The sequence below is a fragment of the Notolabrus celidotus genome, chromosome 23 (genome assembly GCF_009762535.1).
Source record: "Notolabrus celidotus isolate fNotCel1 chromosome 23, fNotCel1.pri, whole genome shotgun sequence".
Taxonomy (NCBI): domain Eukaryota; kingdom Metazoa; phylum Chordata; class Actinopteri; order Labriformes; family Labridae; genus Notolabrus; species Notolabrus celidotus.
In genome coordinates, this window is record NC_048294.1 from 11,093,075 (window position 1) to 11,119,498 (window position 26,424).

General features: G+C 39.1%; 1 protein-coding gene across 1 annotated transcript; it reads left to right on the forward strand.

Annotated features, from left to right (window-relative positions):
* The first annotated feature begins 1,057 nt into the window (after positions 1-1,057).
* Positions 1,058-26,424, forward strand: zgc:194930 (uncharacterized protein LOC557813 homolog). Its single transcript, XM_034676849.1, has 3 exons — positions 1,058-1,336; positions 18,271-18,323; positions 24,910-26,424. The coding sequence occupies exons 2-3, from the start codon at positions 18,292-18,294 to the stop codon at positions 25,646-25,648; spliced, it is 771 nt and encodes a 256-aa protein (XP_034532740.1). The 5' UTR covers positions 1,058-1,336; positions 18,271-18,291; the 3' UTR covers positions 25,649-26,424.

The following is a 26,424-nucleotide window of genomic DNA, read 5'->3' on the forward strand; positions in this document are numbered from 1 at the left end:
CTCTAAATCAAGACGAGAAAAAAAAATTGTTGTCATCACAGGTTTTGTTAATCAGAAATAACAAAATCAATTTTATTGTGAAAAGAAGAGTTTGTTTCCTGCAAAAACAACATTAAAACCAACTTCTTCTCAGAAGCATTAAAGGCATTTTATATTTTATTTTCAGCCTTTTTTGTGTTTTGTCTTCCTTTACATTGTTTGCTTAGTGTAAAGCAGTTTGTGAGTTTTAATGAATTATAAAAATGAATGAAAAACAGTTCTGCAAACCTTGAAGGCCGGCGTTTCAAACAGTATTTCTATATTATTTGTATTACACTATAATTCACCCTTATATATCTTACAACAATGTTTGGGCTAGCACCTTTAAAAGTAACCTGAATGGTATTTGTTCTCTGCAGAATCCTCCCCATCTTTGATCTTCACCGTCTGCAAATTAATATTTTTGTCTTTCAATACATTCACAAATTACTCCCAGCAAGCTTTCAGGGTTTATTTCAGTTTAACTCTCAATTCCATCTTTACCAAACAAGGTGTGCAAACAAACTCCATCCAGCTTTCATTCGGACAACCTTTTCTCAGTTTTCCATCAGATACAGAGGCCCTCACTTTTGGAACAGTTTACCTGGTCATATAACAAGTAACACAAATTTCAACTCATTCAAGAAACAAACCATACACTTTTTATCAAGTGAGTTAGGTAATACAACATGATACAAATTTGTAATGCATATTTACAAACACATAATCTCCCCACTTCCCTAACTTATAAATAAATATCCTGTTTTTTTTGTTTTGTTTTTTTAACTTTCCCTTCTTTTCTTTTCATCATTGTTTTAAATGTTGTTTTGGCTCATCCTGCACATAACATGTTAGTGGTTAGTTTTAAAATTGAATTCACCTTTTATATCTTGTCTCGTGTTAGTGAACAGCAATGTTTTGTTTGGCTCTTTTACATGTGCAATAAATATATAAATATTTGGTTTTATTTTGAAGGTGATGACCGGAAACAGCTGTGTCTGGTTATGTTACCTTGACTGTAGTTCTGTAGTCTCCCACACTAACTAACCATCATCATCAGTCGGCAGTTCAAACAGCAGACATGGGACTGTGGAGTCACCGAGGGGGGGGAAACTCTTCTCAGAGATTCACTACAACTCAAACTGCAGGAGGGAATTCATGCGCACTGAAAACAGAGCTTCTTATTTTTCATCTGTAATTCTTTACTTTTTTATGCTCTGTAAAGGACCGGAAGTGAAGAACTTTAAATGACAACTGAAGTTATCCGTGCTTTTTTGATACCTAGGGCAAAGTGCCACACCTTCGCGTAGCGCAACAGGTATGTTCAAACCTCATTTTTTGACAGTATCTTCTCTTTGTGGTTTGTTCATATGAAAGATAATGTCCTGGAGGAACTTTAGGAGTCGTTAAAGGTGTTTTAAGCATGTATTAAACCTGTGATAACGCAGCTTCGACGCTTTGGCACGACAGGTGGAGGTGGAGAAGTGACGTCACACATATGGCGGCTGAGCCTTTGATGCACATTGTTTTTAAATGTGACTCTAAAACGAACTTGAAGGTAGTTATTGGTGTAATAAATGCATGATTTAGTGGTATAATTAACCGAAAATAATTAGGCTTTAACTCGTGGACCGAAGGCAGAATGTAAGGCAGCTTATACCGTGACATGAGAGATGTGAGAGAACACCTGCTGCACCTGTCGCGTTATATAGCACATTGTATATACAATGAATAGAGTCATGTTATCCTATGAGTTGTGTGTGTATATGAACTTTAAACAGTGTTTTCTTCGTATTTTGGTCAGGGTACTCTTGGAAAAATTGATTTTAAATTTAGTGAGGTTTTTCTCTTTGTTAGATAAAGGTAAATTAATAATATATATATTTTTTGGATAATACTAATAATACTACTACTAATAATAATAATAATAATAATGATACATTTTATTTATAAAGTGCTTTTCTAAAAACTCAAATATGCTGCATAATGGATAAAACATCATATAAAACAACAGAATGATGAAATCATAACATTGTTTATTGGAAGCAGTTTCACAGGTAGCAAAACGACAGTACAATGTGGTTCAGAGGACTTCCATTCTTTCCATTTTTCCCCTCTTTTTTCCCCTCCCACATACTTGTACTTCAAAAATATTGTGTAAACAATACAGAATACATACAACAATTACACAAATAAGGAAAATAAGAGAATCAGAACCAAATGTAAATATATATATATATATTAAAAAAAAACCTAGAAGAGGGGCACTTGTGGCCTAGCGGTCTAAGTTCCCCACATACAGAGGCTACAGTCCTCGTCGCAAGGGTCGCCGGTTCGAATCCCTGCCGGTCGGTATGCTGCATGTCTTCCCCCACTCTCTACTCCCCACATTTCCTGTCTCTCTTCAGCTGTCCTATCAATTAAAGGCAAAAATGCCAAAAATATAACTTTAAAAAAACTTTGAAGAAAAAAAAAAAATAAATCAATAAATAAATTAAATGAAAAATGGAGGGAGCTCAGTCATCACAACCAGGCAGGGAAGTCAAAGATCCAATATGATTTAAAAGAGGGCTCCAAGTCTTTTAGCATGAATTTGAGGAACCATTGAGGGAAAACCTGAGCTATTCAAGTCTAATAGACAGTAACAACTCTTTCACCCATCTGTTATTAGATGGAGGTAATAATAATAATAACTTAAAAAAATGATATGAATTAAGTTTAAAAAAGTAAGAAATGCGTATTAATGCCTTTAAAAAATCTTGGATATTTCCTTTCTGAAGTAACCCAGATGTTTTTATGTTAATTCGCAGCTTGCATAACAAAAAACTTCCTGATAGAAAAAAAATAATCAGGTGTGAATAAAGTAGTGAGCCATTAATGAGTCTCAAAACACTGGAATAGGCCATTAAATGCATCACCCTGTTTAGCCAAGGCAAGGCAAGTTTATTTATAAAGCAAAAACAAAAAAACAGAACAGTAGCAATCAACAAAAACACACAGCAAACACTTCAAACATTTATATTTTATATGCGGCCAGTTATATTTGGTCTACTCTCTCTCCCCCTGTGTACTTATGTAACTTAACGTACATAGTAAATAATGTTAGGTCTTATTATTTATTTAAATTAGGAGGGATTATTATAAATAATCAGCCCCCTTCGCTGTTTAGCTTTTCATATTCTTGCCGCTTGCTTGTTTTCTAGTGCGTGGTGTAAGTAAGTTAAAATTTTCCTCCACACCCTGAACACATCACACATGTGCAGGTTGAGTTAATAAGTGAGCAGGCAAGCTAATATTGGGGACATTGTGAGTGAAGAGGAGGAGGAGGAGTGGTCTTGAATCAGTAAAGTAGAACTCATGTACATGTCCTTGAGCTATGTTTGCACATCTAACACAGACTCAGTGAACCCTTGTTACCTAAAACTTCATCCGTGAGCTCACGCCCGTCATGTCTGTCATGCTAACAGAAGCTATCATACATCAATGTGTCTCATTAAGCTCAGTGATGGATCCCTGACCTGTTTTCTTTAGCTGCAGGCAGGTATGATTCACACTTGTCAGCTGATATAAGCAGCACTTTGCTAAACCCTTTTTTTTTTTACTCTAAAGGTAGACTCCGCCCATTTTTCAGCCTATTAGACAAAACAAACATTCAAAATTTATGCAAATCTTGTTTGCCATAGGTCTAGTTTTCTTTGGAGCCAGGGATGCATGACTCGACTCAAACAGGATGTAAACACGGGAGCGCAGCTCAACAAATGCTGCCGTTGACATAATGAAGGAGAGCTTTAGTGATTCAAATGAAAGGATATGCTGTTGTGTAACAGCAGAGAAACACTGCTCCATGAAATATCTTTGAGTTTAACACATGGAAGTCCAGTGTAGCTCTGAGTTATCACAGTAAAATAAGTCATGATACATTAATGTCGGAGTTCCCAGACTTCAGGGAATAACTTTGTTTGTTGTTATTATTTTGAAAAGACGTTGTTTACAAAGCAAAGACATGCTTTGCTTTTCCCTTTTTGACTTGAAAATGAGTCAATCTGTTTGTTTGTTTTTCAAAGACCAAAACAAAGGTTGGTCCAATATTCATATATATCCTAACATGATCGAAGACAGAGATCACACAATCTTTAATGAGATGGGAATTTTTCTTTGCTGTAGTTCAGACAGACAGATTAATATGCACACGACACTTGTCACACGTTTTTATTTTCACAATTAAATACCAGGATTGATTAAAACTACAGTGAGAAAACTTGAGCTAAATATGAAACAGGCTGAAAGTAACACTGATGTCTTTGTATGACCAACCAAAACATAGAGGCCGTCAGCTTGAAGACGGATCATTACTATAAGGAGATTTTTTAGATACATTTTTTTATGCCATTCAAAGCACCCTTTTTTTTTTTTTTTTTACATTTTCCTAATACCCAGGATGTGTGATACAAGACAGCAGGGTAAGATAACACTATCTTGATATGTCCAGGACAAAGCAGCAAAAAGATAAGATGTGTTATTCTGTTGAGATGGTAGCAATTGAGTCCAAGACAAATGACACAGTGTTTAGTACTTTATCTTATGCTTTGATTTGTATTGCATCCAATAGGACCGTATCATATCATATCGTACTGTAACCCATCATAATGAATCGTATCGCATCGAATCATATCGTATCGTATCATATCATATCGTATTGTATCGTCCTGTATTGTATCATATCATATCATATTGTATCATATCGTATCGTATCATATTTTATGGTATCATATATCATATTGTATCATATCATAATGAATTGTATCATATTGTATCGTATCATATCATATTGTATCATAAATTGTATCATATTGAATCATATCGTATCGTATCGTCCTGTATCACATTGTATCATATATCGTATTATATCGTATTGTATCATATCGTATCGTATCATATCGTATCGTATTGTATCATATCGTATCGTATTGTATCATATCGTATCGTATTGTATCATATCGTATCGTATCGTATTGTATCGTATCATATCGTATCGTCCTGTATCACATTGTATCATATATCGTATCATATCGTATTGTATCATATCGTATTGTATCATATCGTATCGTATCATATCGTATCATATCATATCGTATCGTATCGTATTGTATCATATCGTATCGTATCATATCGTACCGTATTGTATTGTATTGTATCATATGATAATCGTATCATATTGTATCGTACGGTATCAAATCATATAATTTCATATCGTATCATACCATATCATTTCATATCATATCATATCATATCATATCATATCATATCGTATCGTATCATACTGTAACCTATTATAATGAATCGTATCATATCGTATTGGATCGTATTTTCTATTTTGACATCACAATAATTATCTTAGCATTTTATGATGTTCATGTTTTTTTTTTTTATAAATCTGAAAATATGATTTGGGAAATTTCAACTGTTGGCCAAACAAAACAAGATATCTGAAACAATGCCTCCTTTGGATCTGGGAAATTTGTAACAGTCATAACTGTCATAGTTCTCTGACTCTAGAGAGAAAAACCCCTCAGTTAATATTATGAGAATATTAATACTGATTGATTTATCCAGTGTTGAGTGGAGGAGTCTACTCCATTACATTTGATAAGAACCAATGAAAAGCATCCATGAGAAGTGTTTCCATCTCTTTTGGTATAAAACATATAAAAAGTGGATGTTGCTGCTGGTCTGCAAATCTAAGATTTTAAATGTTGGTGTTTTGGTTGGACAAAATGAGACATTGGAGGATATCTGCTGCTTTTCATCGATTAAAAACAGAACTGATTGTCAGTTACAGGCTCAAAATCAGCCTGACCCGTTGATGACTTGACCTCATGTCTGAGAGGTTCTAGATTTCTGATGTAAAGGCATACTGTCTGTTATTAATAGAGGCATGAATATGGATCAAATATGTCAAGATCAGCAAAAAAGAACAGTTTTTATCCCACAATGGTTCTCTGAATCCTGAAGATCAGCATGAAAAGGTAGTTTTCTCCTCTCTTTAGTCACCACTGCATCTGTGGCTCTATTTTATTAAAATTGCACTCTCCTCAGGCTCTTGTTTACCTGTTTAAGTGCAATTCAGAGCTCGTGGGTCAGGAGAATCATGGGAGAAAAACAGCAGGAGGTCTGTTTACTCTGTGAGCGCTGGGAGGGGGTTATTGATAAGTGAGGGCTGCTGGGTAAAAGAGAGGAAACAGGTCTGTTCTTTATATCAGACTGCTGCCCAAGGCCATCTGAGGGGAGTGTTTGGACACGACACATCATATTAAAACACACACAAACACACACACACACACACACACACACAAACACACACACACACACACACACACACACACACACCAGGATTTATTATGTAATCTGATGTTTGTTATTGGACATGCTGATCAAAAAAGGTAGAAGAAGAAAACTGAAAACAGGGACAAAGGAAAAAATATGTTAAAGAAAAAAAAGACAGCTGTGCATTGTTCCATTAAATAGATTTGTTACCATGGTTACGGCCACATAGTCACACCAGGTGTATTCAAATCAGTCGATTTGAGGTCAGAAAGTCAGGAGCGTGTATGTCAAACAAATTTAAAAGTTATGGAGACTCATTAAGAAGTGATTTAACTTCAAAATAAAAGCATGAATATTTAACAGTATTTGAGTGGGAGCCAAAAATGAAAGAATTAAACATAATGTCACTCAGATAAGCTCACACTGTCGAAGTTATCGGTGGTGGTAACACTTCTAATAGTCTTGTAAGCAGAGATAAGTTTTGATAGAGGTATGCACTATTTGGGAAAAGAAAGTGAAGTTTTGTAGTCAAACATGCCTCCCTGTGACCCTGACATACACATCCTCTCTACTCCCCACATTTCCTGCCTCTCTTCAGCTGTTCTTTCAAATAAAAAGGCAAAAAAGCCAAAAAATATAACTTAAAAAAGAATAACATTTCTCTGTCTACACTCTTCGCGTTTTTCCAAAAGTTTAAATTTAAAGGTAGAAAAACTGTGAAGCAACAACCTGTAGATGAAGGGAAAGCCACAAAAACATAAACAGCAAGCTGTCGTGGACGATGGACGTCAGACCAGTTAGCCCACTTTTCCTCCACCACACCTCTCCCATGTCACCACAGAACATGATCTGTCCCTCCACGCACACAACACCAACCTAAACACTGACTGATCCTGAACAGGTGTCAAGATGTAAGCTATGACTGTATGCTATAACGCACAGGTTACATAAGCAGACTTTTCTTACTGTCTATCAGATGACAGAGCTGTAATACACCAGCAGGCGACCACATCTGAGTGAGCGTTCACTTAGTTGATAAGAACAGATGGATCTTTGCGGTGTATTCACAAGCATCTAACTTTATTCAAGCTCTGTTTTTGTCGCTACACCTGTATTTAGTTTTTGGATGTTGGTATGCGCCGTGTTTAGACCAGCAACTCAAACCCACACTTAATACAAAAAGGTTTGGATAGATTTTGTGACACAACAGCAACAGCTGGTATCAGAGACACTGAGGGAAGACTATCTGGAGTGGTCGGCGGTGTGTTGTTGTGTTTTGAGTTGATATGTTGGGATAAAGATCAAATGACTACTGTGAAGGTTTTTTTTAAAGGTACAGTGTTGATTATTTAGCATGGTAGAAATAGAATAAAACAGTCATAAGAATGTTTAAATCAGTGTAGAATCACTTGAATATGAACATTTTGGGTCCCCTTCCACGGAGGTTGCCATCTTGAACCGCCATGTTTCTACAACAGCACAGAACAGACGAACTAGTATTTAACTAGAATTTGGTAAGTGGCCACTGGAAATGTGCCAGTTGTAAGACAAAGAGGACGTCGTTTTTGATGAGTTCAAAACATAGACTGTATGAAATATGGATGTAGTATCCGTGACGTCACCCATCTGTTTCTGAAGCACTGTTTTGAAGCCAATTGTCGACGGGAGCCATATTGCTGCTGTCGGCGGGCTTTGAGCCTCCTCGCCAACAGCTGCAGTGTTCCCACCTGTCAATCAAGTCAGATGCGACTCTCATAATGGAAAACTTGTAATCTTAATATCTTCGAAATTGCCATGTTGTGAAAAAATTCACCCCCCTACAGTGTGTGCCTATGAGAAATTGGCTATTCAGACTACACTAGTTTTTTGTACCAGGCTGTAAACATGTTTATTTCTGCTGTAAAGATCGGCTTTTTTGAATTTGAGTGGATGTGGTTTCCAGTACTTCCAGAGCCAGTCTCAAGTGGACGTTCGAGAAACTGCTGTTTTTAACACTTCCGCATTGGTTTGTCGCGGTCGGAGGTTGCAACTTGGTTTATGTTCAGTGCTTCCATATCTTCAATGTTAAGCAGCTAGCACTCTTCTGTTTTGCTGCTTTTGTTAGCATATTGCTGCATTTCTTGGTATATAGCGCCAACTTTGATTATTGTATGGTTTGATACCAACCAAGCGGCAATCTCCAGTCTAAAAATATGAGTCCAATGCTGAAGTGCTAAAAACTGCAGTTCTTCGAGGAGGCTGGCTCTGGAAGTACCGTAAACCACATACACATCAATTCAAAAAAGCCGATTTTTACAGCAGAAATAAACATGTTTACAGCCTGGTCGAAAATATGAGTGTAGTCTGAATAGACCATTTCTCGATCGGCACACACTGTGAGGGGGGTGATTTTTTTTCTAACGCAGCAATTTCAAAGATATTTAGATTACGAGGGTTCCAATGAGAGGCACAGCTGAGATGATTGACAGGCGGGAACACTGCAGCTGTTGGCTAGGAGGCTCAAACTCAGCCTCTTTACGTCACAATTGCTCAACAACAGCAATATGGCTGCCGACAACGATTGGCTTCAAAACATCGCTTCAGAAACCGATGGGTGACATCACAGATACTACATCCATATTTCATACAGTCAATGATACCAACACTGCAACCCACCTCATAAACAATGCTTTATTAACCAAGAAGAAAATTCTACCCCCTGGCTCCCTACCCTTCCCCTTTAAATTTACAGCTTCTTCATACCCATCACAGTGTAATATGGATTTGTATCAGATATATTGATGTGTATAATTGAGAAGTCCAGATATGCTTTGGTGCTGGTTGGTATTTGCTCTATTTAGTTGGATTTTAGGGTTCTCTGTGTGCAAAACACTGAGATCTTTACAAAACATATGAATCCATTTCTGGAAATGGGTTTGGTTTTTTTAACTGCAGCAATTTAGCTAAATGATCAAAACCAATAATAAATTCTTATTGCAAAATAAAACACTGAACAGGTAAAATCAACTGCACCCAGACTCTTTCCCCATGAAGATTTATTTTAAGCCGTAACTCTCCGACTGAAATTTTCCCCTCTCGATGCTCGTTTTAAAACGGCTCTGACGACCACTTCTTCAGGTTTGCCCTGGATTTCAATCTGCCCCACATTTAGGGGACACTCCACAGCAATCCCACTTTTATTGCACCTGTTTCTCCAAGATGAAATGTTTCAATTTCCTCTGGAAGGAAACTTGGAAAAATTGGAGCTGGGCCAAAGCAGACCTCACTGAAATCTCTCTCTCTCTCTCCTCTTCAGCAATCGTCCTCGTATCTTCCCCATCATAAAAAAACAGGAGCAATATAAGAGATATTGAACGGCACAGGCAGCAGATAAAGCTCCGTTATTGCCAGCCAACAATGGTCAATATGTGAATGAATGATAGTGATTTGATGCTCAGATTGAATCTCTGATCTCATTATGACTCTGGAGAGTCTCCAGGGAAACAACATGATTGGTTAGTTTGATGTTGAGATGTCAATCTGTGTCATCAGCTGGAGCCTTCAGTGACGGGGAAAGTCCTCATTACTGACAGGTTTGCTAGGCTGTTAGTTCTTAAGAGTCCTTTGATATATTTCATCTACTTGTTGTTTAATGGTTTAATGGATGGTTTATCAAACCCTGTCATTTAAACTGTCTTTGTCATAGCTAACATTTTAAATGTATTAGCCTAATTTTTAGGCTGTTACTGGTTTAGGCAAAGCTAAAAGTTGGATGTTGTTGGAGGTCATAGTTTCAAGCTATGATGTCAACACATGTTCCTTTATTCCTTTATTCAGATCCCCATTGCCTGCCACTAATGCAGCAGCTACTCTTCCTGGGGTTCACATAAAACAAACACAACATACAAAATATACATGAAATACAAAACTGAAAATGCAACAAACATGAAATACAAAAACAGAAAAATGCTACAAACATGAAACACAAGAACAGAAAAATGCTACAAACAGGAAATACAACAACTGAAAATGCTACAAACATGCAATAAAAAAATTAAAATAATGATGTTCACTAAATTCATTAATGTTAGGGTTATTATTAAGGCGTTCCTTTAAGAGTCTTTTAAAACTGGCTTTACTTGGGGCTTCAATCATAGTGTTGGAGGATGAGACCACAGGCTTCTCTGAACAGCTTGTTCAAAAAGTCACATGATATATATCAGAGATGGACATGACATTTGCGCAATTTGTGACATCACAGATTGGTGACTACCCCTGAAAGAACAAATTACACATAACACTTACCAAACAGAAACGTCCTGCTCTGTTCTTTTTTGCTTAGGATTTTTTTGGTCCCTTTTTCAAACTTTGTCGGTCAGATTTGGGATCAAACAATGATGGCCATATTTCATTATTTGTCATTTTACAAAGATAAATACAACTTTGTAGCACTGTATTCCCTCGTCGGTATTAGTAAGAAGAACAAAAATATGATGAAAACTATCAAAATAGGGTAGATTGTTGGCCTGGTTTCTTCAATTTTTATCATCTCTCTTTTCTGATTAACCCAAAATAATCTTCAAAACCACTTTTTTTTCCTCCATGAAAATACTGGAAAATATTTCTAACATTGCACATTATTACGTAAATGGTGTGTTGTAATTGTAACTTTGGTTTTCTGAGTAAATGAACTATTTGTACTATGTCCAGAGAATGACATAGGTGGATGTTTTCCCATGCACAGGTATTTATGGACTCTCTGGTTAACTTTAATTGGGTTGCTGAGCAGCCTTGACGTGGAGCGATCGTCTCCTCTCTCAAAGAACTAATCCTAGCTTCAGGACTTGAGGTTCCTGTCTCAGGTTTGGTAGAACTTGTTGTAGGGTTAACATAGATTGATCATAGAAACATAAAGCAGTGATGGGGATTCAGGGTTGTTTACTGCACTAGCACTCAGTGTCCTGATTGTTCCACTTCTCTGCGTGTATCTTGAGCTGTTTACTCTGCAAACACACTGTGGCAAAGATGACAAATGCATGTAGACTCACTGGAGCCAGAACACACACATCATCCTGCATGTTAGTCATGTTTACTCTGTCAGTTTCTTCAAGCAGAGTTTTGGTGGAGTTGTGTTTGACTTTTAATGTCTCTTCGTTATCAGTGCAGTGATGTCATCAGATGGTTACTCATTGTTGCTTGGAGCGGCATTGTTAGCTTCCCAGGCGAAGAAAACACTGTGTCACCTCCACCCTGCAGGACTCGTTCCCCCCTCTTGGCTGCAGGCATCATTCTGCTGACCGACAGCAGCTTGTCCAGCCCGAGGACGCTTACACTTACAATCACACCATCAGTCAGCGCACAGACACTTTTTGCCTTGCAAATCTGCAACCCAACTCCATGCTTGTGCAGGCCTACTTTTTCCGACGCAGTCAGCCAACCATTAACCTGCCTGTCAAAAGATGTGACCGCAGCAGATGATAGAAATCAGGCACAACAAAATGTATGAAAACATTACAACTAACCATGGTTTACAAGTTCCTGGTGGAAAGAAATGTAAAGATACCATAATTCAAACATTAAATGCAACCATCTTCTATAAAATAAGGTTCATACTCTTTGTTTTGCATTGAAAGTTGCTTTAAAACTTAAACTCTTGCTTTAAAATTCTATCATAGTAAAAAGTGCTCTCACTCTAGTGAATACAAACAATTATGTAAGCTGAAAATGTAGCATTTTCCACATAAAATCAATGTACCAGTCGTTACACTGCCACCATCTTACTGGATAATTGGCATGTCCAGTTTTATTGAACTTAACTGTGTTGTTCAGTTCTCTTCATTAGCTGTCTGAATCCTCGTGATTTCACACATGAGAGAAAGAGTCATGAGAAAGACTTCAGGCATAGATGCGAAGCTTGTAAAGTTCATGTTGTGCCTTCTGCTCTGACGCTTGTTCTCTTCACTGATATCATCGGACAGATTAAACCAACAGATAACAGAAAAATCACATCAAAAGAAGAAGTAACAGCCAACAGACTGCTACTTAAGTTTCACACAACAAGGGTTTTTTTCACAGGTTTTTACTTGTTTTTAATTCTTCCAAGCAATATTTGATCCAGAACATCTTGGGTTGAAAAGAAGAATAAATGAGGAAAGCTAATGAAGCACATTCAGCAAGTTAATCATAAAACAACACAATATTTACATATCAATATCTTCTATTTATTATTGGATTTTTTTTAATGTTATTATCAAAAAGTCCTTAAAATTAACCATTAAATGCCACACATTTGCAGGCTCTAGTTTCTCAAATAAACATAAACAAATTTTTTTGCCACAGTGTCAACATGCAGTGGTGAAATGTGCTGGGACTCCTTTTCACACGTTGATTTGACATGATGTGTGATCAGGTGTGTTGCCGGCTCTAGCTTCTCAAATGAGGATCTTTACTGAGGTCTATTGTGAGCTATTACTACTTTTATTATCACCTAGCTTTCTTTTAAATCAGCAGGCTGTGTCAAATGCTTGATTCTGATTGGTGAAAACCCCTTGACAAAGGTTATTAACTCTGATCTGCAAAGGTGGCGCGAGGGGCAACCTGAAAACGAAAATCACTCATATGAAGTCAATCTGTTGAAAGGAGTGACAACATGTCAAAAATTTTACTTTACACAGATAGCATCGTAAACAACATGCAGAATTTTTTTCTTTTTAAAGTAATATTTAGGGATCTTGTGACTTTATTTGAGAAAACATGTCAGTGGGTAAAGCAGGAAAAAAGGAGAAGGAGTGGGGGGTTGACATGCGGGAAAGAGGCTGCAGGTTGAAATCAAACCTGGGCTAGGCGCTTGAGGATTATATCCTCTGTACATGGGGTGCACGACTTAACTGCTAGGCCAAATCAACGCCCTGAACATTTTTAATATTACTCAATTTATTTGGGAGCACAAAACTTCAAAACACTATCTACTTGTATTTAGAGCTGGGCGATATTGAAAAAGATGTTATCATGTAAACATCTTTCATAACAGTCGATATCAATCATTTTCACAACAAATATCAAATCGTTCTTTCATATAATTTTAAAGGCAGATTGTTTTTCTTCTGAGTGAAAGTTGAAGAAACCAGATGGTTTGTTAGCTTGTGTCTGGGGTGTAGTAGTCTAGTAAATAGCCAAAATAGCTTAACTAATGAAGTTTAGTGGCCTTTCTTGTCGAGCATGTTTGTCTGCGTTGAGCTGGTACGTTTTGCGTTGTGTTCAGTGTCGCTCCTTTCAGGTGTGTTTACATTCCGCTCCAAACGTCTTTAAGACACGCCTACCTCTTACCCTGCCACATGATTGGCTGTTCCTTGCCGACTTCTTGTTCTGTTTAATGTTGGGTGGGAACCAAGTGGCAACCTCCGGTCTAAAGATGAGTCCAATGCGGAAGTGCTAAAAACTGCAGATCATCAAGGATCCGCTTGAGGCTGGCTCCGGAAGTACCAGAAACAACATACACACCAATTCAAAAAAGACGATCTTTACAGCAGAAATAAACATGTTTACAGCCTGGTACAAAAAAACGAGTCTTCCAATGAGAGGCACAGCTGAGTTGACTGACAGGCGGGAACACTGTAGCTGTTGGCTAGGAGGCTCAAAGCCCGCCTCTTTACGTCACAATCGCTCAACGTCAGCAATATGGCTGCTGCCGCCGACTGGCCTCAAAACAGTGCTTCAGAAACAGATGGGTGATGTCACGGATACTACGTCCATATTTATACAGTCTATGGTGGGAACTAGTGTTTAAGACACACCAGCACTCCCTCCCTTTCCAGTGGTTGGGGGGTGTAATTACTGGTTTAAATATATCAACGTTTTGTCGTACATTTGTTATTTTTATATTGAGAAAAATAATATCACGATAATCATCGTTATCGTTTTATCGCCCGGCCCTACCTGTATCATCATAACAGTTTTATCTACAGTAAAACCATTGTACCACAAAGTAACGTTACTCATTCACATTTATCATTCATTCGAAACATTTCACCAACATCAAATCATTTAAGAGCATTCACTGCAACAAATGTGCAGCCATCTTTAACAGAGGAGAGCTGGAGGATGCTTCCCACACGGACCCAAGAGGCAAGCAAGAAAGAGTCTGAGATAAAACACCCAGGGGTGTGAGGAAGAGCAGACACATATCACTGCGATATGGATTATACATCATACACAATGCAGCAAATGCCAACGTACAACACTCGCTCAAAGGTGACTAGTGATTGTGAAAGTCAGCTGATAGAGCCGAGGCCTTCATTAGCTTGATGGTTCCCAATGCCCGCTGGGAAATTACACCCTCTCTTGCTCCCCTCCTGGAAGATAAGCGGCACTTCAGCTAGGGGGATGTGAAACCAGGTCCTTTATTTGAAGCACCACGGCACTGTGTTACTCTGAACTGCACTTGGCGTGGTACAAAAACTCTTAAGGCTTTTCTTTTAGTGGCTGGATGTGAAAAAGTTTTTTTTTTTTAAATCAACAAACTGTTTTTGAGGAGAAGAAAGAAAAGAGAGCGCTCAAAGACAAGTACCCTGTTTCTCTTATTTCCTTCCTCTGACTTTGTCTTTCTTGTTCTTACGGCCTCACAGCAGAAGACGACCTGTGGGGGGATAATTAGACGCTTTGGGATCTCTAAGTCATGCTTTGCCGCTTCTGCACCGCTGATACATTCTGTCTTTATAAAATGTGACCTGGCCAGGAAGATTGTGTTCCCTGTGAGGCAGATTGTGATATCATAAGACTCAATGGGGCCTTTTTTAGAGCTGTGTGTTTTATAATCACCACTAAAATGAGAAGTACAGCACATAAAGAATGTATTGCTCGGTCCCATGTGCAATCTTCAGAGAAATCCCTCAAGCAATGTCTCTCTAGACCTCTTACTCCAGCTCTGAAGTCCCAGAGTATAACTGACTCCTCTTGCATCATAGTTGACTGGACTTACTGCATCTTAAGAATTGCAGTACTTCAAATACTATAAAACTACTATCAAAGAATCCCTCAGAAAGATGTTTAAAAAACATTCATGTATTCTCTGACTTATTTAGAAAGTAGCTCCTGTGTCACCTAAGCCTGATGTATCTACTGATAGATACCATAGAGCTCCATTGTTTCCAAAGACCTTTAAACATAAAGCAAATGTGCCAAACTGTTGCACTGAGCTCATTTCTTCTTTGGATTAAGTGCACAGTGCAGACTCTTTGCATTCTGTATGCAGAACCCACTTTAAATTTCGGGGCATTTTGAAGGCTGTTGAAGAAATTTCTTCCCATACAAGTAACAGTGTCAGACCCCTGACCTGTAAATCCTTAAACCACATCAGTGTTTCCAACCAAAGTACACACAGCAGCGTGTCCCGCCCTGTTTATCTTTTCTGTATGTGTCTGATACACATGTTTTGGTTCCAAGCTGGACCCACAGAACATCAGCTGCTCTTAACACCAGCACCTTTAAGTTGACGGCTCACACATCCAACTGACAAATATCAAAATGGGCGTTCAATTTAAAGTCCTTTAGCCTTCCTTCTCTTGCTGCTTCGCCCACAAACCGCTTCACAACCAACCTCCACTCCAACACCTCCGTTTCTGCTGTGTCTGATTAACCAGTGTCATATGTATTGTCGCTGATGCTCGCTCTGTTCTGTTCCCCCCGAGGTATCTTTGCTGATGCTCTCCCTGCCTTGGTTTTTCATGTATGCACAGGAAAGAGGGGGGAGGTACGCTTTCCCTACTTAAGGTTTTGGCATTCCACGTAGGCAAGTGGAAGGGCAGGGAGCTCCCAGAACAGAGCCTTACCGCTAAATTTTACTTATTGCTAATAATTAATTATTTTCATCAGAGTGGTCCTGACTGAAATGCCTATAGACGGGGCGCTGGTGGCCTAGCAGTCTAATGGCCCTTTTCTACCGTCCCGTCTTAGCCCTACTATACTCGACTTGACTCAACTCTACTCGGTTTGTGTTGCGCTTTCACAGCGCGGTGTCTCGTGTCAGACACCAGTTTTTCATACCTGCTCTGCTCTGGTTCCAAGCGAGCTGAGCCAATACTAAAAGGTGACGTTGACGGACTGCCGGCCACTGATTGGTCAGAGAATGTCATCACCGAAGAGTCAAGAGCGCGGCGCCTAACAGCAATCAAACCTGCCATTTTTAAAAAACGACATCACTACTGTATAATGTCTGCACGCAAAGTTTCTACGAGGTCCGTTGACGAGGTCCTGACCTTTTTGGGTCTAGTGGCTGACAAACAGATCCAACGGGAAAATCCATTGTTGTGGTTTTTGTGCTTGTGTCGCGTTCAAAATTATGGAACCCAGTTTTGCTCAGCAGTTTCGCACAGCTGTGTTATGAGGACCTCGCTCACCGTGAGTCAGTAATCGGGCTGGTAGAAAAGGTACCCAAACCGAGTAGAGTCAAGTCGAGTAGAGTCGAGTCAAGTCGAGTAGGGCTTGAACTGTGTAGTGGAAAAGGGCCATAAGCGCCCCACATACAGAGGCTACAGTCCTTGTTGCAGAGATCGCCGGTTTGTCTCCCGGCCACGTCCATTTCCTGCATGTCTTCCCCCACTCTCTACTCCCCACATTTCCTGTCTCTCTTCAGCTGTACTATCAACAAAGGCAAAAAAAGCCCCAAAATATATACAACTTTGAAATGCCTATAGATACGTTATCAATCTTGTCACTGATGCTCTCATTTGGTTTTGTAGGTCATAAAGAAACATTAGTTTTAATTTCAGTGAGTTTCATAACTGTCTAAAAACTCCTCACAGGAGCTTTAAATTTCTGGTTTTTTTCAAAAAATTGATTCATATTGTATAACTTAAAGTATCACAATTGAAATAAATCTTTGCCGGTGAATAACTGGTGTAGACTTTATCCTTTTGAGTACAAAAATGTGCGACTTGTATTTTTGTCAATGGTAGTATTAACCCTAAATTGTTGATAAGTCCCACAAAGGGACCAAATGCGTATCAGTCCGCAGCACAAAATAGTCCCAATTAAGAGCAGTTTTTTTACCCCTATTTGTTCCACTTGTTTGAAGTAGTACACACTGCTGCATTGTTTAAAGTTTGTAAAAGGTTTACAGAGTTCATAGCGTGATGTCTGATGAGTCACAGCACTATTCTTTTTTTTTCTTGGTAAGAAAAATAGAGAGTTGGTTGTTTGTTTACTTTCTTTGGAAAAACTTTTTGGAGCAAGTTTGAGCAAGACTCTAACGTTACTGCCTTATGTTCCATTGTCTTTAGTTTCAGCTCGAGGTAAAGGTAGCCCACGAGGTCAGGGAGTTAAGGTTAAGAATAGAAACTTTTTTTTTTCCTCTTGTGGGCACACATCCTTCTCTTCACTCCACAAAGAGATTGTGTGTCCTCTACCTTTGTCGCTCCTCTTTCTCCTCATCTCACAGACAAACCCATTCAAGACTCAGTGATTAATTATTTACTCAGGCAATGAAATGCCAAAGCCAAGAGAAACACACCACCAGGAGAGAAAAGGTCACACACACACAGAGCAGTGATGGATGGCAATAACATCTTTATCGGTGCTTCAGGCAGACACAGTTTTCATCCTCGTGTCCAAACAGCAGAGAGACCAAGGGCAAAGCAAAAGCTTGACTGATGAGCTGAAATCTTCAAGAGAAGCCCTCATTTAAAAACCACTCACATGTCAGAGGTGCTGAACCCTCCAATCGATAAGTCTCGGACTCTGACAAAGTGTGTGTCTGTGTTGTTGTACTGTCCGTGAAGTCAACTGTAACCTTTCCTTGATGAGCATCTCTGACGCCAATTTGGAAAATGTTACCCCCTTTAAAATGATGCGTGCATGTTGTGGAAGAAGTTTGGTCATTTTTCAATCTTGTGATTTGTAGAAAGGTGTTTCTGTGATAAAAGTTTAATTTCTCCCTTAATGCCTCATCCGCAGGTCCACAACACAGCCGGCCAAATGGGGTGCCAGTGCTGCAGGATGATAAAAAGGTGAGAAGTGTGTCTGAGTGTGCAGCCGTAACCACTTCTTATTACCACTTCTTTCACAACCCTATAACTGAGTCAGTCAGCTTACAATTTCCTGTAGGTTTTTCTCTGAATTCTTAAAAAGATATACTGTTTGCATTATGGGTTTTGGGCAATGTGTCATTTATAGTTGTGATAGATATAGGCTACTCTAAGTACATGTTGATTATCGTCTCTTTTTGTGTGTAGTATTACAATGAAGACAACAAAATGTGTGTCACGTTTGGTCGAAAACACATTTCAGTATGAGCTGAAAACAAAGAGTATCTTATTATATGATATGGTATAGTGTGGTATTGCATTGTATGCCATATAATATTATATTTTAAAGTATCTATGATATTTAAAAGTATGGTAGGGTGTGGCATTATACCATTATATTGTATAGCATGTTATAATAATGTATCATATCACATCATAATGTATAATTTCAAGCAGTAACCTATGGTATGGTATGGTATGGTATGGTATGGTATGGTATGGTCGAATAGAGTATGGTATGTTATAGTTTGGTATGTTATATAATTGTAATGTATGGTATAGTATGGTATGGCAAGGTATGGTGCGACATGCTGTATAGGACAGTACAGTATGGTATAGTATAGAATGGTATAGTATGGTATATATTATGGTATGGTATAGTATAGAATTGTATAGTATGGTATAGCATAGTATAGTATAGTATTTTATATTATAGTATTGTATAGTCTAGTCTAGTATAGTATAGTATTGTATATTATGGTATGGTATGGTATAGCATAGTATAGTATAGTATTTTATATTATAGTATAGTCTAGTCTAGTATAGTATTGTATATTATGGTATGGTATGGTATAGTATGTAATGCAATGGTGATGTATTGTACAATAGAGTTGAGACTGTTATAGTACAGTAACATATGATATGGTATGTTATAGTGTAGTATAGTATAGTATGGTTTACTATGGTATAGTATAGTACGGTATATTATGGTATAGTATAGTATGGTTTACTATGGTATAGTATAGTATGGTATATTATGGTATAGTATAGTATGGTATATTATGGTATAGTATAGTATGGTTTACTATGGTATAGTATAGTATAGTATAGTTTGGTATGGTTTATTATGGTATAGTATAGTATAGTTTAGTATGGTATATTATGGTATAGTATAGTATAGTTTGGTATGGTTTATTATGGTATAGTATAATATGGTATGGTATAGTATGGTATGGTATAGTATAGTTTAGTATACAATGGTATACTCTAAGGTATGGTAGAGTAGAGTCTGTTATAGTACAGTAAAGTATGGTTTGGTATGATGCAGTATAGTATTGTATTGCACAGTACGTTGTCTTATAGTTTAGTATAGTATTCTTTTGTTTCCTCTTCTATCCTATCAGTTCTAATCTTATCGTACGGTCTCCTCAGTAACAACCTCTCTCTGTAGATTTCTTATCTACAGCTCCACAGCGTCAGTTTGAAGCTTTCTTTACCCACATAATGATTTCTTGTCTTGTTTCATGCAGATAGTGAGAGGTCCATTTATAATACGCCTGCACTCTGAGCCTCAAGCGGGCTCTTTGGACAAACTGGGAGTCAATATGCCAATAACCATCACCCTTGGTTACTGTATTTCTTTGCAGCGCTGTCTAATCATTAAAAGCCAACACTGTGTCGTTGTCAGGGCTCAACGTAGTTCTTCTTCCCGAGGTGAGAGAGGAGACAGAACCAGGCCGGGGAACGAGACACTTGATTGTAGATTAATGAAAGGGCACGCTGAGACTCACATACCAGAGTCATAATCCCCCCCTCTCTACACCCTTTTTTTTTTTTTTTCCCATGTCAGAGACACACATGTGAATGCTTGTGACACACACACAGACACACACGTACACACATACCTCCCTAATTGTCTGGAGTGTCACATTTCTTGGCTTAGTGGTGTTGTGGGCTTGGCAGGGTGGGCCTTTAGGTTACTGGGTCAACAGGGCGGTTTTAGTATCACCACTGCTTACACTAACCTTCTCTACAACCATAATTGTAAAGTTTGTTATCATATTAAGAAAACTAGAATAGAAACTGGTCTTTAGGAAAATCAGATTTTTACATTTTCTGCCTAATCTTAATTTACCTGTAGCTCTGTTGATTGTCGACAGGCGCAGCCAAATAATAGAACTACCCCTCCTCCCTCATAAAAATCAGATTGGCCCCTAGGTGACACCATAGACTGTATAAATAAAGGACGTAGTATACATGACCTCATCCATCTGTTTCTGAAGCGCTGTTTTGAAGCAAATTATCAGTGGAGCCATTTTGGAAATGCTGAACTCAACCTAACTGCTGTCGAGTTAATTTGACGTAAAGAGGCAGCTTTTGAGCCTCCTAGCCAACAGCTACAGTGTTCCCGCCTACAATCAAGTCAGCTGTGCCTCTCATTGGAAGACACGTAATCTAAATATCTTCGAAATTGCCGCATTAGAAAATAACCACCCCCTGTACAGTGTGTGCCGATCGAGGAATGAGCTATCCAGACTACACAAATTTTTCGTACCAGGCTGTAAACATGTTTATTTCTGCTGTAAAGATCGGCTTTTTTGAATTTATGTGTATGTGGTTTCCTGAAACTGCAGTTTTTAACACTTCCGTATTAGCTTCAATTCTTGCATCTAGAGGTTGCCGTTCGGTTGCCACCCTGAAGTCCTAAGCTATGATTGGCTATTTGCCTTGTCAAAGGTAGGACTTCTGTTAAAATCAACTATTTTGGATGTGTTAACAGGCTGGAGGTAGCTTTCTTCATTTTTGAATAGAACACATTTTACATTTGTTAGTACCTTTAATTATGAAGTTGGTCAAACATCGTTTTAGGCACTTAATTAAGCTAAGACGATTTATGTGTCGCCCTCAGTTTTTTCGACAGACATCAACAATTTTACATAATTTTCAATCAACATGACATACAGCTTTCAACCATTTCACACAGTCTGCCAGTGTTCATATCTCTCCCTCTTTTCATCGTCCATCTCCAATGCAGTGCCCCCCCTCTTTTTTTTCCCCTCCCCAGGGCCTCCCCAAAATAAAAAAAAAACTAATTTCTCTGATAGACAAATAACAAGAATCAAAGCAAAATATATAGGTCATATGTGTTGATAAACAGATAAAAAAAGATATTTGACAGCTGTATGCTACTTCAATAACAGTTGTTAGAGTAGATAGTGAAGACAACAAGAGTAAGTACTATTAATTTGTATGTATGGTTGTGCACATACCATGGTCACCCTGGTATCTATCAGTGCCTGGGCTGGGCCACCCCAGCCAAAAAAAAGTCTGGACACACCCCTGCTTCAATATAAAACTTTCACCTTATTTAACATTTTTTTAAATATGTGAGCAATCAATGTCTAAAATGACAGGAAACATAATAATTCAATTTGAGAGAGTCAAAAAAACAACAACATTAAGACTTAAGGGGGCATAAACTTAGTCTTGGATCCCGTACAGGTTGTGTTAGTTGAAAATATGAAAGTGTAACCACTTCAGAGGGAATTTCCTTTCACATAAGAAGAAGAGGTCTGCTGCATAATAAAAAGTAAGGACAAGGGTGCACACTACATGTCTAATGCTTATTGATGGCATTAGATTCATAGGAAACGCAGCACCCTGCATTATACTTCAAGCTAACAGTTACTTGTCTTCCACTGCCGGCATTTCATTTGGTATTTCAGTCACATTGTGTAGGCGTGGCTGATAGTATGATGAAGGAATCTCAATCCCTTTGACTTAACTTCATGCAGTAAATATCCTCTTGTGTGATGCGCCATCGAATCTACAATGTATGGCCTCTTTCAGGATAAGGAAGCTCTCTTGAGGTCTAACATAAACATAGTCAAACCCAGCGAGGGAATCCCAACAGAGAGAGGAAAGAAGGAACTCCCTAGGATCAACTGCATCTACTTACATGCAAAAATACTACTTTGGTATTTAAATCAGAGCTTAGCACTGCAGGGCTGCGGCTTTACTCCATCTGTGTAATACTCACTCTCACAAGAATTGTCCTTTTTATTCAGTACTCACAAAATTTCAGACACCTTTGCTTCCTTTGGTGTCATTTTCAGTCCGCTTCACAACAAACAGATGAATTGCAGCAACAAGTCTAAGCCCCCTTTCAAAACAGCTTCCTGATGGAAAAGGCGGCCTCCTGTCGATGATGAAAATGCAGTTTCATTTTCACTTTTGTCCACCTTTATGAGTCACTGACCTTTACAGAAAAAAAACCTCCATGTCTATGTCTGGCTGTTCTGAGAGCTCAAGTTTCACCTTGGCAGCTGGGACACAGCGACGACGCTGCCCAGGAGTGAGAGAAATGGAAAACATTCATTTTCTCAGGTTTCCTCTGTGCAGGGAGACAGAAGGAGGGGATGCAGGGTGAGAGAGAGGTGCTCCAGTCAGACTGTGAGATTGTGGCTATAAATGTGTAGGTGGGCGCTGCTTGTGTACGTCTGCTTTCCCCGAATAAATCAATACATCTGAAAGTTATATCCTGAAGTCTGAGCGGCGTGGAGTCGAGCTCGAGGACGGTGGAAAAAATAGAAAACAAGAGGAGAGCTAAGAGGACAACTTGAAGAAAGAGTAAGACGAGAGATGGAAAAAGCCGGAGGGGGGAAAGCGTTCGAATCAAGGAGAAGTCAAGTGCAGAGAGATCGTAGATTAGCGACTACAGGAGGAAGAAGAGGAGGAGGAGGAGGAGGTTGGTGTGGAGGCTCCTGGAGAGTGCAAGCTGGAGGAGAAAACAAATGAAAGGGGGAGAATAGACAGGTGATACAAACACGAGGATCTCGCAGCAGGAGACGTCTGACAGCCTGTTACTCTGCCTGCAAATAAAAGCCCCCCTGCCAACACTCCTAATGCACGTCTACGTGTGAGATAGGGAGTGTTTGATCTTGTGGCAAAATCTGACAAAGTGAGGGATCAGACCGTCATTACATCCAACAAGGACTCTTTAAAGGCGTAAACGTGCACTGATTACTCTCAGACCTTTATCGACCTCCATCCTCCTTAGGAGAAAGTGAAATGTGCGACCTGTAATTTACACAATAAAAGACTCATTGAGCAGGTAGAGACATCTAATGAAGAAATACATGAAATCAATGCTGAACATTGTATCAGTGCTTCAATACGTGACTGATTATTGAAACTGTTATCATGCTAAATGCAGGTGAAAATGTCTCCTGTCACTCATCTTAATGAGCAGAGCTTCGTGCAGGAACCTGTTCTCATTGTTTTTATTTTATTAACCAAATGTGAATACATTTGTTTTCATTATCTTTTCTCTTTCTCTGAGAGCCTCAAACTCACAATCAGCTGCACATGAATTAATACACATCTTACATCTGCTCTCCAGTTTCTGTTATCAAGTGTATTTGTTTTTAATACCTATGGTTTGTAACTGCAGAAGCAGCCAAAAAACATATTCAGATTTTTGGTCCTTAAAGGGATATTTCAGTTTTTTTGAAGTGGGGTTGTATGAGTTTTAAATCACTAGTAATTGTGGGGGCCACAGTAGATGCTGCTCAGCTCGGCTGAGAAGCTGAGCTGGGAGAATCAGCATGCAAGCTAGGCTACTGTTTCTGGCAGCAAAGCAAAGTGCAGAAAAAAATTCACGTAGAGCGTACAGCTAAACTGAAGTGAGTGCTCAGGTTGGAATCTTTCAAAATTCGCAAAAAAAACACGTGGCAGAAATGACACCGTCTGCAGAGGTAGCCTAGCTTGCGTGCTGTTTCTCCCTGCAGTTTCTCATTAAAGGAGCCGAGCTGAGCAGCATCTATTTTGGTCCCCACAATTACTAGTGATTTAAGACTCATACAACAAGAGGGTTAGGGCCACTAAAAAAAAAAAATGAAGGTCCAAAAAAGTCAGAATTCTGACTTTAATCTCAGAACAAAAACATAAAAATATATATAGATTCCCTCAACTTCTTTTTTTTTAGTGGCCCCAATCCTCTTCCTTTATGCCCCACCTCAAAAAAACTGAAATATCCCTTTAAGGCTACTATAAGGATTTATTTTACTTGTTATGAAATGGATCTAAATTTCATACTGGTTTGCTTCTATATGAGATATAGAAGCAGACCAGACCATCTGAAAGAAGATTGGTTTGTATCTGCAGAAGCAGGAAAAATTCATATTATGCTTTTTGGTACTTAAAGCTACTATAAGGACATTTTTACTTGTAATGAAACAGATATACATTTTATACTAGTGCCTCTTTATGAGCTATAAAAGTAAAGAACACCATCTGAAAGAAGATCGTCTATTTCTATAGAGTAATTTTTTTATGTCAGAAGCTGCTGCCAGGGGGTAGGTGTCAGTTTTTACATTTTCCACAAAGAGTGGCATGATGGACTTGGAAGAGATTGTCTGTTTAAAAAAAACATTTTCACATGGACAAGACTTCTTAATGGACAGCGGATAATAAAATCAACACTGACTGAAGGTTACTCACAGGAGCTTTAAAAATGACGATGAAATATGAACTATTGTTGAGTAACCGTTGTCTGTCTGTCTTGCAGCTACATCTATGAACCCTCTGTGGTGGTGGACGGGAGGAAGTCTGACTCCGCGGACAGCTCGCTCTACCATCCCCACCGCCTGGGAGGTGGAGGCCCAGACGGTGACCACAACAAACAGAAGCAGGGCATCCACAACCAGGGCTACAGCAAGTCCAGCGACAGCACGCTGAAACTGGAGGCAGACAACAACCATGTCAACCACCGGCTGCACGCCGCACCCTCATCTGCGAAGGACAGACAGGGGAGTGCACCACCTCCAGAGGTGTACATCATCCAACCAGATCCAAGATGGGCGATACAGGACAGAGGTCCGAGCCAGGTGCCCATTTACCCGAACATACAGGAGTACGAGAACCAGAGGGGTTACGTTGAGCGGGGACAGCAATCAGCAAGGAACGGTTGGGAGAGCTCCATCATAATCGACAGTGAGATCCCATCAGCAGACGAGGTAGACGAGGGCGTAGGAGGGACGCCGGAGTACCCTTGTGACACAGGGGATGAGGGGAGTGTCCTGTCAGTGGACATCCACACCAGCACCACCAGCCTGTCCTCGGCGGACACCAGGGACGAGCGCAGACTGCCAAAGACTCCTGACGTTTCAACGATGGAGAGCGGGATCTCCGTGATGAAGAGCGAGGACGAGGAGGTGGAGGAATGCGTGGACAGCATTACAGACTCAATGGTGGCCGAGGCTCTCGCAGCTTTGGAGGCTGCGACCGCCGGGGAGGAGTGCGAGTGACTGACGGACCTGAACGCAAGTTGAACGCAGCGTTCAAGAGCATCGTGCGACTTCTGAGAAACACCTCCTGTGTTTTTATCAAAGACATGATGAAACTATGAAGGAAAACTTTGTTTACAAAGACAAGGAACAGATATTTTTGGATATTTTATATTCTGCTCACACTGACGGAAAATGAAGTCTGGCAACTTTATCCGAAGCTGCAAGGTTTGAAAAAGCCACAAATGAAGAGATGATTATTCAGACTGTGAATATCAACTATTGCCAAGTTAGCCGAATCAGGCGCATTTAACACTCCACTGTCCAAAAAGGCCTTTAAGTACTCACCATTACTCTGCCATGTCAATACTGCCCATGTACAGGTGTGCATTTACATTATTATACTGCTTTGTGTATCATGGTGGGTCAAAGCAATGCTAACTGCTAGCAGGATCAATAACTTCTTGCCATAACTTGCTGTTTCTTCAGGAACGTCACATTTGTTTTGTCTTCTTTGAATTCAAGATTAACTTCACTTCAATCACTGTTTATATTTTGTAAAAGGAACAAGGAAGTTATTTCGAATGCAGAATATATGAGGAAGTGTTCCTAATTTATTGCTCAGTGCATCATTGATTTTGCTTGAATCAAACTGAAGGAATATTGAATCTACTTGTAGAAAAGTGTGAGCGTATGCTGATGGCTCTCTGTTTTTTAATTTCTTTGGCTTTTAACTAGGGGTGGGAATCGAAAACCGGATCCGACTTAGATTCGGTTCCAATTGATCAATTCCATCG